A 14,846-nucleotide genomic window follows, 5' to 3' on the forward strand; every position below is an offset into this window, starting at 1 on the left:
TTTATAAGCAGCTACCTAACTGTCATGAACAGTTCTCACGTTGGGAATACTTGTTTATACTCACCACAGATTCTCATTAGAAATTGTCAATCCCAACCTCATTCAGACTTGATTATGTATGCTTACGAATAAGGGTCCTTCAAAAATGTTGTAGGAAAATGGAATTAAGTAAGTTTACTTTGGCGTAAGGAAGTTTCTCAGTCCATGCATTTTTTTTTCATAATGCATGTGTTTCATGAGCTTCCTTGTAAAGTGTCCCCATAGTTTGAGTGCTTATTTGATAAAATATAATGTTTTGTGTTTATTCACTGAACAACTACATTAAATAATAATGATGTAGAAAATAAAACAATTATCTGGCACTGTGGATTAATCTGTGTCTCCCAAGAAGATTTGTTGGAAGTTACAATCCGCTGCTACCGTAGAATGTGACTTTATTTGGAAATAGGGTCTTGAAAGATGTGATGGGCTAAGTCAAGATGAAGTCACACTGGAGCCCGGAGCACCATGGATTGTGTGTGTGTGTGTGTGTGTGTGTGTGGTGTGTAAATATTTACTTGAAAAGCAGAGTTGGGAGAGGAGGAGGGAGAGACATTTTATATATATGTATGTATGTTATGTGTGTACATATATATTTATGTATATGCATGTATATATGTGTGTATGTGTATATATGTATGTATATATGTATATATTATATATGTATGTATGTGTATGTATATATGTATATGTGTATGTATGTATATGTATGTATGTATATGTGTACATATATATTTATGTATATGTATGTATGTATATATGAATGTGTATATATATGTATGTATGTATGTATGTGTATATATATATAGAAGTGCAGCAGTGTGGACTTGAGCCCCTTTGGGATGCTGGCATTGCAGGCAGTGGCTCACCCGCCGCCCCACTCTCATGTCCGATTGAGAAGAGGAGAGACAGGTCAGGGAGCAGCCAGAGGACAACACAGGCAGAGGCTCTGAGATGCGCCTGCAGCCCCAGGGCTGCCAGGCACAGGCAGCTGCCCTGAGCAAGCCGCCTGAGACAAGGAGAGATTCTGCCCAGAGACTCACGGGAGCAAGGCCCTGCTGACGCCCGGGTTTCGTCACTCAGCAGCAGAACTGTAAGACACTGTGTTCCTGTTGCGTGACGCCCTCCACAACGTGCTGTTTTGCTGCAGCAACGCCAGCTGGAACACACATGCCTGTGTAGACATGTCCACTCTGCACCCGGTCCTGCAGCCAGATTAAAGGTGCTGACTGGGCTTCCTGCTCCCCTGACGCTCCTCAGTATCCCAAACTCGAGAAACAACATAGTTATTCAGTATCAATTCGTGTCAGACCCAATTAAAATGAAAAGTCAGCTGTGAAAAAACAAGTCTATGCCAAGCCACTTAAAAAGGCTGTAAAAAGAACTATTCATTTTATTTGATTTAATGTAGGAACATTAGTTCTTATATTTCAATGTTTTGTTCTTAAACATATTTTCTGAATAATCGTAATGGCTCTGCCTAGTTTTCCAGCCCTAAAATCCTAGGAAGCGGTAAGCTATGAATTAGCAAGCATCCCAGTTCATTCCGGAAAGGACGCAGTCAGCTTGCACCCTGCGGAGCGCCTGATTTCTCTGGTGCTCCCTCTCTGATTGACATTCACGTAGGCCTGCTCCTTTCTCATTCCACATGATGAGCGCTGCTGGAAAGCTGCCCCCAGGTAGGAGAGACTGTGGTCTGCGGACACGGAAGAAAATGAGAAGAGAACACCACTGTATCTCTGTGCTCCTTTTTGTACAGATCTTGCCTGACTTCCAGTAGAATTCCTTTAGGCTTAATAGAAGTTTCTGGAGTTTAACCAGAACTGTCTCTTGTTCCCAAATCTTTTATCCTCCTGCTTATCCAAAAATTAGAGTTTCCCTGTGAGATGATGATGTTGTAACTCCAGGGGGTTTTAATAATGTTCACCCAAAGCCCCGGGCTTCCGTGTTTCCCAAGTTCCTCTGGTTCTACAGAATGTCCACACCTCTTCCTATGCAGGAGCTGCCCAGGGCAGGGTTAATGCAGAGCCCCAGGGACTGGCGCATGTCCTTGTGCAGTGTGTCAAGGACTTGGGGCAGCTATTTTTATGCTGGATAATTTAGTTAGGAGAAAATGCCCTTGACTGCTATTGAATGATGAATCTTCAGGTGTCATTATAAAAAGATTTTTCTAGTTGATCTTAAGAACCAAAGTCTCCATGGCTAACAAAGACTTCCAACGAAGCGTCTCCTCTCTCCGCATGCGTATCATTTGCTGTGGTTCGACACATTCTCCAGTTACCGCCAACACATGTGTACTGGTCCCCTCCATAAAACTGCTGGCTTGCCTCAAAGAAGAGTTCATCCAAACCACGTTTCGCCAACTCTGCTGGTCACCATGGGAAGTGCCCAAATGGAAAAGAGCTGCCAGTCCCTCCTGTGTCCACTCAGATGGTGATGAGATTTTTTTACTTTTAAACAAACGTTCAAGAGAGAAGATTCCACCAGCATTTAAACAACTATAGTAAGATTCCTGGTGCTTTTCCTCTATTTTATCATAAGAATTTATCAACTAAATAAGTAGAAGAAGTTGATCTTAAGGCACAGATCTCCATTGCAATGAGAACATGGATTTTGTGAGATTTCTACGAGTCTGGTGATGAGTTTCAGTTTATGGGATTTCAGATTCAGTGGGGGCTCCCCGGGGGTGTTTCTGGATACTGGAGCTGGAACTAAAATTAGATGGATGAATATTTAAAAGTCAATTACTCACAAAGACAATATATTCCCTCTGCTGGATGAGTTGTCGTGACTTGGGGCGCTGCGTGGCCTTTTGCGTTGTCGCTTAGTTCATTTGCAGAGTTCGATATGGGGCTGGGGCTGGGTGTTGAATTAAAAATCCAGAGTCCTTGGTAAGGTGTGTACCAGAGGAGATCTCTTAGGATCACCTGGCAGAAGGCCCAGGCCCACCTCTTGTTGGGAGCTCAGCCCAAGGGTGCCTGTGTGGGGGTAGGAAAAGGAGCCACGAGCCTCGTGGCTTGCCAGGACATGGCTTTAGGCTGTGGGCATGTGCTCTGCAGCTATGAACAATGAGAACAAGCTAGTTATCAGCAAAGGCCACAGCATGGCACTGATTTCAGCAAGTGCACAATGAGAAGAAACACAGGAGACTCCCCAGAAGAAAGCCCTCCCTGTGTTGATGAACGAAATGTCAGGAACATACAGCTCACTCCTGCGCGAACCCCTGTGGTTCATTGTCTCCCTGTGTCCTCTGAAGGCTGCAGTTGGAATAGGGTTGGAGTGACTCAGCACATTCTCCGTCTGACTCCACTGTCTGTAATGCGCACCTTGAACTTCGTCCTGTGCTGCGAGACACCCGCAGCCTGTGTAACTGCCCTGGTCTTCTGATGGCAGGTTTAACACTGTTACTGAACCAGCGGTGGTCCCTGCTGTCCCCGCTGCTCCCAGACTGTTCATGTCAACGCGTGAGTGCCCAGCCATTGATGTGCAGGATCTTCCCTGTGCTCCTTCCCTCTGGTTGGGCTCAGTTAGGTTCTTTGGGTGGTAGAAGATGCTTGGGTAACTCCAGTGATGGGAATACTTGAAGGTGCGTGTTCTGGCTGCCGTCTCTGTAGTCTCCCATCTCTGCATTTCCCAGTTCACTTTCCCGAGAGTGAACCTGACCTCTGCTGCCTCATTGTCCTCAGGGATGTGCCGAGCGCACGAGGCTGGGCCGCTGGGAGACTGCTGCTCGGCTGGAGAGCGACTGCATTTGGTGCAGAGGGTCCTGTGATGCCACCATCTGTGGGGCTGGCAATGGAGTCCCCTGTGCCAGAATTAAGGGTCATTCCGTCCCCCGGGAGCAGGACCTCTGACCTCCGAGGAGACCTTGGGCTGCGCACATTTTTTAAACAAGGGATTAGATCAGTATTCAAAGATGGACCAGCTGTGATTGCCACAAATCACAGTGTCGTAATCTTAGCAAGTTAAAGCCACACATTTACCCCACAGAATTTCCATGGGTCAGGACCCCAGGGCGGCTTAGCCAGGTCCTCTGCCTGGGGTCTCACCAGACTGCAGTCAAGAGGCCGGTGGGCCTGCGTTCTCATCCAGAAGCTCGGCTGGGGGAGAGTCTGCTCCAAGCTCACGTGGTTGTGGGCAGAATCCTTCTCCTATGACCCTGTGGGCCATGTGTAGCTCCTTCCCTGTTGTCTTCTGTAGCGTGGCTGTCTGCACCTTGCAGCCAGCAAAGAGAGCTCTGCTTCTGGAGAGGATCCCGTCTCGCATCAAAAGACATTCATCTGATCACAGATGGGAAGGCATCATCTGCGGTCCACGTGTCCCGGACCAAACACGGCAGGGGGAAAGGAGTTCTTCAAGGGTCGCCTTTCCCTGGGGCAAGGGTGTCTGTGGACACAGAGCAGCCCAGGGTCCAAACGGAGAACTCTTGGAAGCTGATAATCAGAACATCAAAATCTGACCCTGACCCAGATAAGTTCTCACAAAAACACCCCCGGAATGAAGAAATGACCATGGAGTGTGTGTGTGTCCAAAGGCAGACAGCTGGTGGTCCTGACCTGGGAATTAACAGAAGGGCAGTGTCCACTGTGGGCCGGTCCAAGGCACAGAGCAGCTGTATCCCTAGAAGGAGGGCAGTCAAGGTCAGGAGCCATGCCACAGCTGCTCCACCGTGTCCACTGTCAGGTGGAGGCGAGGGAGGGATAGCTTCTGACATCACCAGGGCTTCATTTGCATGAGATCAGAAGAATGACAGGTGACCAAGCCCAGCCTGCACATTGCACACGCTTGCTTCTGGCAAGAGAACCCACTAATACATAGGAGCAGGAGGGTGCTGCCTTGTGTCCGCCACCCGCTCACACGCCCGAGGGTGCTGCCCTGTGTCCCCTACCTGCTCACACGCCCTAGGCTGCGCCCTGTGTCCCCTACCTGCTCACATGCCCTAGGCTGCTGCCCTGTGTCTCCCACCCGCTCACATGCCCTAGGGTGCTGCCCTGTGTCCCCCACCTGCTCACACGCCCTAGGGTGCTGCCCTGTGTCCCCCACCCACTCACATGCCCTAGGCACTGCCCACTTCTGCACAGGCCTACCACATCCTGTGCCAGTCACACTTTGTCCTGGGCCATAGGGAGTTTGCAGTCTGGGCAGGGGGGCGTGGTCCTATGACATCATTGTGGAATGACGTCACCGGGTGTTGTATGTGACTCTTCAGATAATGGTCCCTGCATTAGGAGCTCAGAACAGGAAATGAAGTAGGTCAGAAAGGGCTGAATAGCCCGCCTGGGATTTGAATCAGAAGAGAAGTGTACGTGGTGAAAAGTGTCCCCAGAGCAGCGGCGTGGGGGCTGGGAGGTGGCGTGATGGCTGCCTGGCTGAGAAGGTAAGGGCCTTCCTGGGAGCAGGCGTGGCATGTGCGGAACAGGCAGGTGTGGAGGACCCGGGTGAGGGGTGAGACGTTTCTCGTAGCTGGCATTGTGGCTGGGGTGTGTGAAGCTGAAACGGAGGGTGGCCAGATTGAGTGCCTCCGACAGGTGCATCTCGGGTTCCAGGTACAGCTTTCAGATCCGCCGAGTTCCAGCTGCATGTGGAGGTCTCCTAGTGGGTTGGAAATCCTTCTTTTGAAGCCAGAGAGAAGAGTCTGGAGCAGTTACAGAGACCTCAGGTCCTCTTGGAAGCCATGTGAATGGAAACATAAGCCTCAAGGAATCAAAGATTCAAGCTACCAAACAACTTGGAACATCAGGCACTGGTTCATAATTAGTGTACTACAGCAGCTCTGGAAAATGACAGAATAACTCTTCTTAATTCCGTTGAGTAAAGAGCCCTCTCTTTTGTCGTGTAAATTAATGGCACAGAAGTGCTTAGCGCAGATTTCTTTCCAGCCCTCTCAATTGACAACTGATGAGAGCAGACAGTGTAAATTTCACCTCTGGGGGTGAGGGGTAATTTAGCTCCTGTACTCCTGCCTGGTGACTGTCGGAGCAGCACTGCCGGTGGTGCCAGCTGGGTGGTTGTTTTGTAATTTAGATACAATAAATTCAAGGCCAGTAATTTCCTTTTAGAAACTTGAATTGCTTCCTTAACGGAATGATCGGAGTTAGATTTCAGCTGTGGGGTTAGATGAGCGCTTTACAAGGGTACCCAGAGGACTTCATTAATTGCACTCTTGTTTTAAACGTAATATGGTTTTTATTCACAGGAAGCCGGTGGTAAATTTCCTATAAGCACCAGCTTGTGATTTCGAGGTTTGAGGTTTTGTTCTGCTGGGCAGTAGAGGCTGTTTTCAGAGCGATGCCTCGTCGCCTCCTGCTGAAGTGTGGCCAGGACTAATGGACACAGGGAGCTTGCTGATCTTAGACGAAACTGGAGTCGACTTATCCTCTGGGGACCACAGTACCCATCCAGGCACTCAGTATGGAGAAACACACTTAGGGGCCCCAGTGCTGTGAGCTGGGCACAGGGTGAGGGAGACAGAGAGACCTGCTCTGGGCCACGCAGCCTCTAAGTATTGCAAGTGGGACTCTAACCTGGGTTTTTGGGCCGCAGGGTCTACACAGCCAGTCCTGTGCACTGCTTGAGCACTTACTGTGTGCTGGGCTCTGTCTCAGAAGCCAGGGAGATGACAGGAACAAAACGGCCCGTGTCTCTCCCTCCACACCAAGCCTTACTCTGGAATGTACAGGCCAAGGGCAGAGGGTAGGAGACAAAAAGAGCGTTTGCATTCCATTTGTGGTGGGGCATGTTAACTAACATTTCCTTTTACGGAAAAAAATAAGCTGTTAGTGGACTCTGATCGCTGAGTTAATTAGTCTCCTTTTCAGGCAGACACTAGCCAAAAATACATGTTTTCTTTTTATTTTCTTTTCTTTTTTTTTGACTTATTTATTTCTTTGAAAGACAGAACTACAGAGAGGCAGAGGCAGAGAGAGAGAATCTTCCATCTATTCATTCATTCCCCGAAATGGCTGCAACAGCCAGGGCTGGGCCAGGCTGCAGCCAGGAGCTTCTTCCAGATCTCCTACACGGGTGCAGGGGCCCAAGCACTTGGGCCATCTTCTGCTTTCTCAGGCCATGACAGAGAGCTGGATCGGAAGTGGAGCAGCCAGGACTTCAACCAGCGCCCATATGGGATGCCGGCACTGCAGGTGGTGGCTTACCCGCCACACCACAGCACCGGCCCCTAAAGACATGTTTTCTTCCTTGAATTCCCCTTTGCTACATAAATGCCATGCTGAGCTCCCACTGCCAAGACCAATTTAATTCGTTTGCTCTTTTACAAGAAAAAGATCTTTGGTAATGTAGCAGTTGTCTGCTGCTTTGGAATAAGGACTGACCACGCAATGACCCGTTGCTATGGCGATGAGCTGACCAGTGGGGTGAGGGGCACTTTTCCTCTACCTCCTGGAGAAAATCTTGGAGCAGCAAGGCAGCTGCAAACCATGAGGATTTGCTTTGACCTTAGGTCAACGAGACGAACAGGAAAATGCCTCTTGGAGACAGTGGCAGGGGAGTCCAATCCAGTAGGCTCAATTGGAAATAAAGCTTTGCTTCCCAGGTTAGCAGCCTTGGCATTCTTGGGGAAGCCCCAGCTCTGTCACAGATGTCCCCTGTCACAGGGGCCACTTGTCCCTTTCAGAGGGTCAATCCCTGTACTGGATTTGACACGCAGAAGGCTGAATAATAAACATTCCCTTAAAATACAGAAGTTAGAGAACAAAAAGAATGGAGTCCCAATAGTACATTTAACTGCCCGATGCTTTGCAGTAACCTTTGTCTTTCTAGCTCTTGTTCTTGAATGATTCTACCTCATTTTGTTAATATGACGCTTTTCTCGTACACATTTTTGTACAGGTCAACTAGGGTACAACTCTGCCCTCTGAGTTTCTTTACATTAGTGGAGAGAGATCTTTATTCTGGGTTCTCTTCCTAAGACAATTGAGTGTCTCTGAGTCGTTCTGCTTGGCTCAGCACCCTCAGGGGTATCAGGGCTTAAGCCATCACACACCACGATGCAGGGACCCTCCTGGAAGTGTTGTGTAGGTGTTGTCTTTCTTATGGGCAAGCTTTAATAACTTTCAGGCGGAACTGTCTGATCCCATTCCCATCTGGCATGGTGAGCAGTACTTTTGTCAGTGGCAACGGGAAATGTCAGATTGAGCTCTTTCTTCTCTCTGTTCTTCCCTCTGTGTTTCTCACCTTCCTTCCTGCAAAAGATTTATTTCCTTAAATTTTTGAAGCGTTGGTGGGACTAAAACCGGGAAATCCTCTGATAAGAAATCCAGAGCTTTGCCTCTTAGTCTGAGCTCTGAGGTTTTCTGCTGGGTTGGCGGCCTCAGGGTTGCCCGTGGGTTAGAGACCTGAGGGTTGTCCATGTGTTTTGCTCTCTTGTCTCCAAAGCTCCCCAGGGGCCTTAATGTGAGTGTGCAGCAGCAGCACCATCTGTACGAAACACTGCACGTTTTATCGAAATGCTGCCGTTTTGCAAAACGCTACCTGACATGTGTCATCCTCAGCCCATTTTCTCGATGAGAACCATGTATAGAGAGGGGATGCAGGATAAGTAAAGATACTTGAACACTATCTAGCTGTCACATTGGCTGCTTTGGACACAGTGTCCTGCTGTGAGTGTCCTTGGGCTGCCATGGCAACGTCACAGGGACTGGGCGTGATGCAGCAGACATTCGCTTCCTAGGGCCCTGGAGACGGGTCCAGGATCAAGGTGCCAGGAAGGCTGCTCTCTCCTGAAGCCGCCCCGTCGGCTGCCCATGGCTGCACCTCTCTGCGTCCGTCTTAGAAGGACACCCTTCACAGCAGAGGCAGGCCCGCACTCATTACCTCCTTGTCCCTGAATGTTCCCCTTAAGACCCCATCTCCAGGGGCCGGCGCCGTGCCTCACTTGGTTAAACCTTGGCCCGTGGCACCGGCATCCCATATGGGCGCCGGGTTCTGTCCCGGTTGCTCCTCTTCCAGTCCAGCTCTCTGCTGTGGCCCGGAAGGGCAGTGGAGGATGGCCCAAGTGCTTGGGCCCCTGTACCCACATGGGAGACCAGGAAGAAGCACCTGGCTCCTGGCTTCAGATCAGCACAGCACCAGCCGTAGCAGCCATTTGGGGAGTGAACCAACAGAAGGAAGACCTTTCTCTCTGTCTCTCTCACTGTCTAAAACTCTACCTGTCAAATTAAAAAAAAAAAAAGATCCCATCTCTAGACATGGCCACGTGCTGAGGTATTGGGCGGGCACATTCAGCTTGCATAGCCCCTGTCTTATAAGGATATTTACATACAAAATGGAAGGGAGCTACACTTGCATTCATTTGCTAAGATGCAAACTAGAATCTTGTTCGAACTATTAAATCCATGTTTGCCACTAGCACATTGAAAATTGAGAAATACCAACTGGTTACCCCAAAACCAGAAATATTACCGTTAATAATTGAAGTATAAACATTAGAGTTTAGGTTACATGTAGCAAATCGTAATTCAAGGATATTATTTTATTGTAGACTTTACTGTTTAAGCTGCGTGCTACTTCCCGGTCCTGTGACTTCTGGAGAGCGTTTCATGACACCTAGAAGGGCTGCAGGGATCCAAAGAGAGTGCTCACGGTCTGAGCGGAGCCACCTCTTCCCAGCACCGTGCTGCTTCCCGGTGCTAGCGCTTTCATCCACCTCTTCTTTGGAGGTCATTGTTACAATCTTCCGTCTCATTCATCAGCATTGGAATGAAAAGTCCTTTTACAGGACTTTGCCAGCGTAGCTCATAGGAAACACGTGCTCCGCTCTCGGGAACCCCGTTTCCTCATCCGTGGAGGGAGGATACTCAGCCATGAAATCATTGCAGCTTTGCTCACTTGCTAGGTGAGCAGGTGGAATGGCAGTAACAGGGTAGCGTGATGGAGCCAGTAAAACTACAGGATGCCCACTTACGTGTGAGTGTCAGATAAAAACCAGGAGCAGCATTGAGTAGAACATCCTAAGAATTACTCAAATTTAAGCAGGCACTGTGTATTTAATCTCTCAGCCTACAGTACAAGCTTGTTTATATTCTGCTAAGACAAAACAGAACTTTGTGTTCAGTGTGTTTAATGTTTGTGTGTGACTGGAGCTCTCCTCCCCTCTCTGGAGTAGCATCTGTACTCTCAGCGTCGAGCAGTCTAAGCCTCGCGGTTGCTCTGTTTTTCCGTGCTGAGCACCTATGGTCTTCAATTTGAGGGACAAACTACAAATACGTGGTACTCACATCTGTGTTCATCGCAAAATGTGCAGTTGATGTTTTCACAAAGTGGCAAATGATCTGAGAATCCTAACCAACGCCAGGCGCACTCTGAGCACCCTGCTGTCTCCTGTGGCTGCAGGTCACTCTCCGCTCCTCTCTGCCGCGGACGTGGGCTGCAGTACACCGGAAATGAGGGCTTTCTTCTCTTGCAGGTCTCAGGACGTGAACGAATGATTACGAGGGTTTCACGCGCTTCTGTCATATATTGTGTCCTGCAAGTGACTTTTATTGGAGTGCTGAATTTCAGCAGAATAGGAGATGCGTATGGTTTTATTTTCTATGGCAAGCTTTCAGCGTTAATGTTTTATCAGATGAAGCCAATTATAATGATTCCCTTCATTCATATTTAGCTTATGACACTTTGGGTTGAAACTCAGCCGTGTTGGAGAAGTGCACGTTTCTTACATCACCTGTACTCTGATGGACGTAGCGCCTGCTAAAGGTCAAAGTGGAGAAGCAGACTCCTTAGCAAATAAAGGCGTAATAATGACATTCTCTGTCCAGACCAGCCCCCTCTCTCCCTCCCAGGCCCCCTCCCTTGCTTGGGCCCAGTCTGGCCGAAGTGGATCCACACCAGTGGGCACCAGGGAGAGCTCTGAGGAGCCCAAGGCTGCATCTCCTGGTGCTGGCTGCCCTGTGCCCCTCGCAGGCGTGTGCTAAAGCCCCTGCTGCACTCCGCTCACAGCCTTGCAGTGGAGCCTGCACAGTTCAGGGCACTTCAACCCTTGGGCAGTGTCGGGAGCCTGACTCATGACTGAGTGTACCTGGAGCTGGGAGGACTGGGGCCAGGCCAGGAGCGGACATTGCGAGAGCACAGACAAGAAGGACCGGAGGAGCTGAGACCAAGAAAAGGGACCCAGAGAGCCAGTGCCAGAGAGGGAAGGAAGGAGATGACGCAGCCAGAGGAGAGAGAATGTTGGGCTGAAGGCACTGCCCTGGGTGAGAGGGAGGAGGAAGAGTGGAAGGCAGGTGCACCCGGCGTTGTCTGCAGCCTTGTTGCCCTGCGTGTGTGCAGTTGGCTGTTAAGGTGCGTCCTCCCTGCTGGGGCAGCACCACACTCTGGACACGCGGAGTCCAAGGGCATCCTTCAACCGTTTCTCTGTCCTGATGCTCTCTATGGGGTGACACAAAGCTTGATACTGGGGACCCTACCAGAGTGCTCTGAGTCTCTCGACCTGCATCTGCAAGAGCCACGTGGAGGATGTCTCATCCTTGGCTGCATTAGGGCGTTATTGAAGCGCTTTGAAAAATGCTGAGGTCTGGGCCCCACATCCAGTGCAGCCAAGTGGGTAGATGTGGCAGGAGCCCCAGGCCTCTGCACGTGTGTCCACCGCTCAGAGAACTGTAGCTGCCAGCCTTGCACACACTGCTCAACCAGAGAGTGTCTCCAGAGATGCCCTGAGCATTGTCTTCCCACTCTTGTCTCCACAGACTACGGCACCATCAAGAAAGTGCGGGCGCCGCTCAATCAGAGTTCGGGCAGCTGCTTGCTGGAGGAGATCGAGCTGTTCCCGGAGAGGCGGCAGGAGCACATTCGGAGCCTGCAGATCCTGCACAGCCAGAGCGTGCTGTTCGTGGGCCTGCGCGAGCACGTGGCCAAGGTGCCCCTGAAGCGGTGCCAGTTCTACCGCACGCGCAGGTAGGGCGTCCCCAGGAGGGTCGTAGGTAGGACAGGCCTGCCGGTGCCGAGGGCATGTACCTCGGTGTCTGTGGGAGTCCTGCCTCCCGGGGGGCAGATCCCACACAAACTGATTGTGACGAGGATAACCCACCACTTATCCGGGGACAGGAGCGCTGTTCTGACACCTGCAGGCGGTTGGCAGGGTTAGAATGAATTATTCATTGTATTATAACTCTCCGTGATAATGCTGATATTTGGTGTTCCTGCACTGACCTGTTCACCTGTCGTAAGTTTATGTTTTATTCAATACATAGTCTTGATGCAACTAGACAGAGAACACTATAGAATGTGCATGCTCTTAAAAAAGAGCTCTTGGCAGCACCCACACAGTGTGGCCCTCATCACCAGCTCTCCCAGGTGCTGCCTCTCTCCTGAGCTCCAGGGTCGGACGGACAGCCTGTGAGGGGTGGGGATGGAGACCCTGCAGGCCCAGGGAATCCCAAGTGCCGTCACCCCTTCCCCCACCCCAGGCTTGTCTCCCCCTCTTCCATGGGATGCCCACTTGTGACCACACCAGAGCTGGGAGTTCCCTTGGCAGGGCCAGGTGCTTGGGGGCATGGAAGATGACCGTGTGCACCTTGCACTTGTCCAGCACTTGGCAGCTGGAGATTGTGGGTACACTCTGATCCTCGACAAAAGTTTGCCCCTGGGCAATTACAATCTCACACACCCTTGGTGAGTGATATGCTCTCTTAATTTATTTCTCAAAGCAGTACAGAATTGCACGTTTGCTGTAGAAATGATCTTTCTTATTTTTATTTATTTATTTGAGAGGTGGAGTTACAGAGGGAGAGACAGAGAAAGGTCTTCCACCTGCTGGTTCACTCTCAAACTGCCACAAAGACCAGAGCTAGGCCGATTCAAAGCCGGGAACTTGTTGCAAGTCTCCCATGCGGATGCAGGGGACCAAGCACTTGGGCCGTGTTCACTGCTTTCCCAGGCCACAGCAGAGACCTGGCTCGCAAGAGGAGCAGCCGGGACAAAACCAGCACCCGTATGGGATGCTGGCCCCACAGGCAGAGGCTTAGCCCACTATGCCACAGAAAGGGCCTTTTTTGACAAACAGCTCCAAGTTGCAGGCCAGTCTTCCTCTAAACAAAGTTCCTGGTAACACTAGCTTTGGGACTGAGCTGCTGGGATTGTATTAAAAGCCTGGTTTTGCAATTTCATGACCCAGGTCACAGAAGTATTTTGAAACTCACTTTCTCATCTGATGTGTGATTTGCTGTGGGATACAATGCGATGAGCTGTCAAGTCTTAAATGTTGCAGCACTCTAGAAAGCGAAAGGCAGTAATTGTTGTAGTGTTCTATTCGAGAGGATTGTAGGCAACACAGTTATTGTACCAGGCCTCTGTTGGGATCAGAGCGTTAAGGAACACCGTTAGGAGCCTTCCCAAGGATAATAATGCCATTGTAGGCATTGATAACAATAAAAGGATAAGTCTACTTCCCAAGTTCAGCCAACTCAGTAGTTGTTTGAAATTTGCTCTGGCCCGCGTTGCCTGCAGGATTGTTCTTCCCCAGTTGCTGATGGGTCACGGGTGGCAGCAGGTGTTGGGGTCCAGGACACAGGTGTAGCTTAGCCGGGAACTCAGCTGGAAGGGAGCATAGCCCTCCCTGGCCAGCCTGGTGACTTCTGGATCCCGACATGACTCCTTCTAGGTGACAAAGGATAACCCACAAGACTGTGCCATGCACGGTGGGTTCCTGGTGCCGGCTCACAAAGCATGAGGCAATTCATCCTCTTTGCGTTGCTTTGCTTCTCGGACCTGGGATCCCTTAGACATGCAACTCCGAGAACCAATCCCACCTCAGATCAGCAGAGGGAGGCGCAGAGCAAGTAAGCTTCAAGCCCATCTCAGACCCACAGGAGTTGGTGCCACAAGGCACAGAGGCCAGCAGAGTCCACTGCCCCTGTGTGCTGTCACTTGTCTCTCTGCACCTGGCTTCTGGGAGGAGAGGTGTCCTGTGCTGGATCTCCCTACTGGTGGCCTGTTCACGGGCTCAGTGTGAGGCAGGAGGCTGAGGGGCTGGGGCCTCCTGCGTGCTGCACTTGAGAGCTTTAGCATGTCTGACCCTTAAATACCCCACCTGGATACAGACTATCTAAAGACATCCACCAGGCTCGTCTCTGGATTCATTGCAATGTGATTCTCCACTGTTGGCCTCTGCAGGAAGACAAGAGAGTACTCCCAGTTAAACACTCACTGGAGAAAACATGCTGTCCTTTGAGAATTAGGATTTGCATGGCCAGATCCTGTGGTGTGTGTAATAAGTTACAGGGAAAGATGTTGGGTTTTATTTTTTAACAAAAGCAATTTAAAAAATTATTTATTTGAAAGAAAAAGATACATATATACACATACAGAGAGAGAAAGAGAGGAGAGAGCGAGAGCTGTTGGTTCACTCTCCACGTGGCTACAACAGCCACTGCTTGGCCATGCCAAAACGGGGAACTAGGAGCTTCATCTGGGTCTCTCACACGAGTTGCAGGGGCCCAAATAACTGGGCCATCTTCTACTGCTTTTCCCAGGCCAGTAGCAGGGAGCTGAATCAGAAGTAGAGCAGCTGGGACAGGAGCTGGCTCCTATATGGGATGTAACACACCACAACACTGACCCCATACAAAAGCAGTTTTAATTGGCCAGAAGAATGTTTGAAGAAGCACAGTGAATAGTGATAGGGTAACAGTTGGGTCCCATGGTAATATATCAGTAAATTTATTTATTATTGGAAAGGCAATTTTGTAAATGAATTTTGAAGTATTAAAGAAACCCTCAGGCTTAACTAAATTATGTCTCCTCCAAAACCATGGGTTCAATTTTCCATCCCTTGAGTGTATGCTTTCCAAAGA

At 49.9% G+C, this 14,846-nt stretch overlaps 1 protein-coding gene across 14 annotated transcripts in view; it reads left to right on the top strand.

The window, feature by feature from the left end:
• Positions 1 to 14,846, top strand: part of SEMA5A (semaphorin 5A) — a 479,052-nt gene that overhangs the window by 348,163 nt on the left and 116,043 nt on the right. For all 14 annotated transcript variants that reach the window (XM_070056841.2, XM_070056840.2, XM_070056845.2 and 11 more), the window contains one exon: positions 11,742 to 11,949. In XM_070056841.2, coding sequence (XP_069912942.1) covers positions 11,742 to 11,949 — 208 coding nt within the window. The remainder of the gene's footprint in view (positions 1 to 11,741; positions 11,950 to 14,846) is intronic.

Source organism: Oryctolagus cuniculus, chromosome 14 (assembly GCF_051225735.1).
Source record: "Oryctolagus cuniculus isolate XC-2025 breed Fujian yellow rabbit chromosome 14, ASM5122573v1, whole genome shotgun sequence".
Taxonomy (NCBI): domain Eukaryota; kingdom Metazoa; phylum Chordata; class Mammalia; order Lagomorpha; family Leporidae; genus Oryctolagus; species Oryctolagus cuniculus.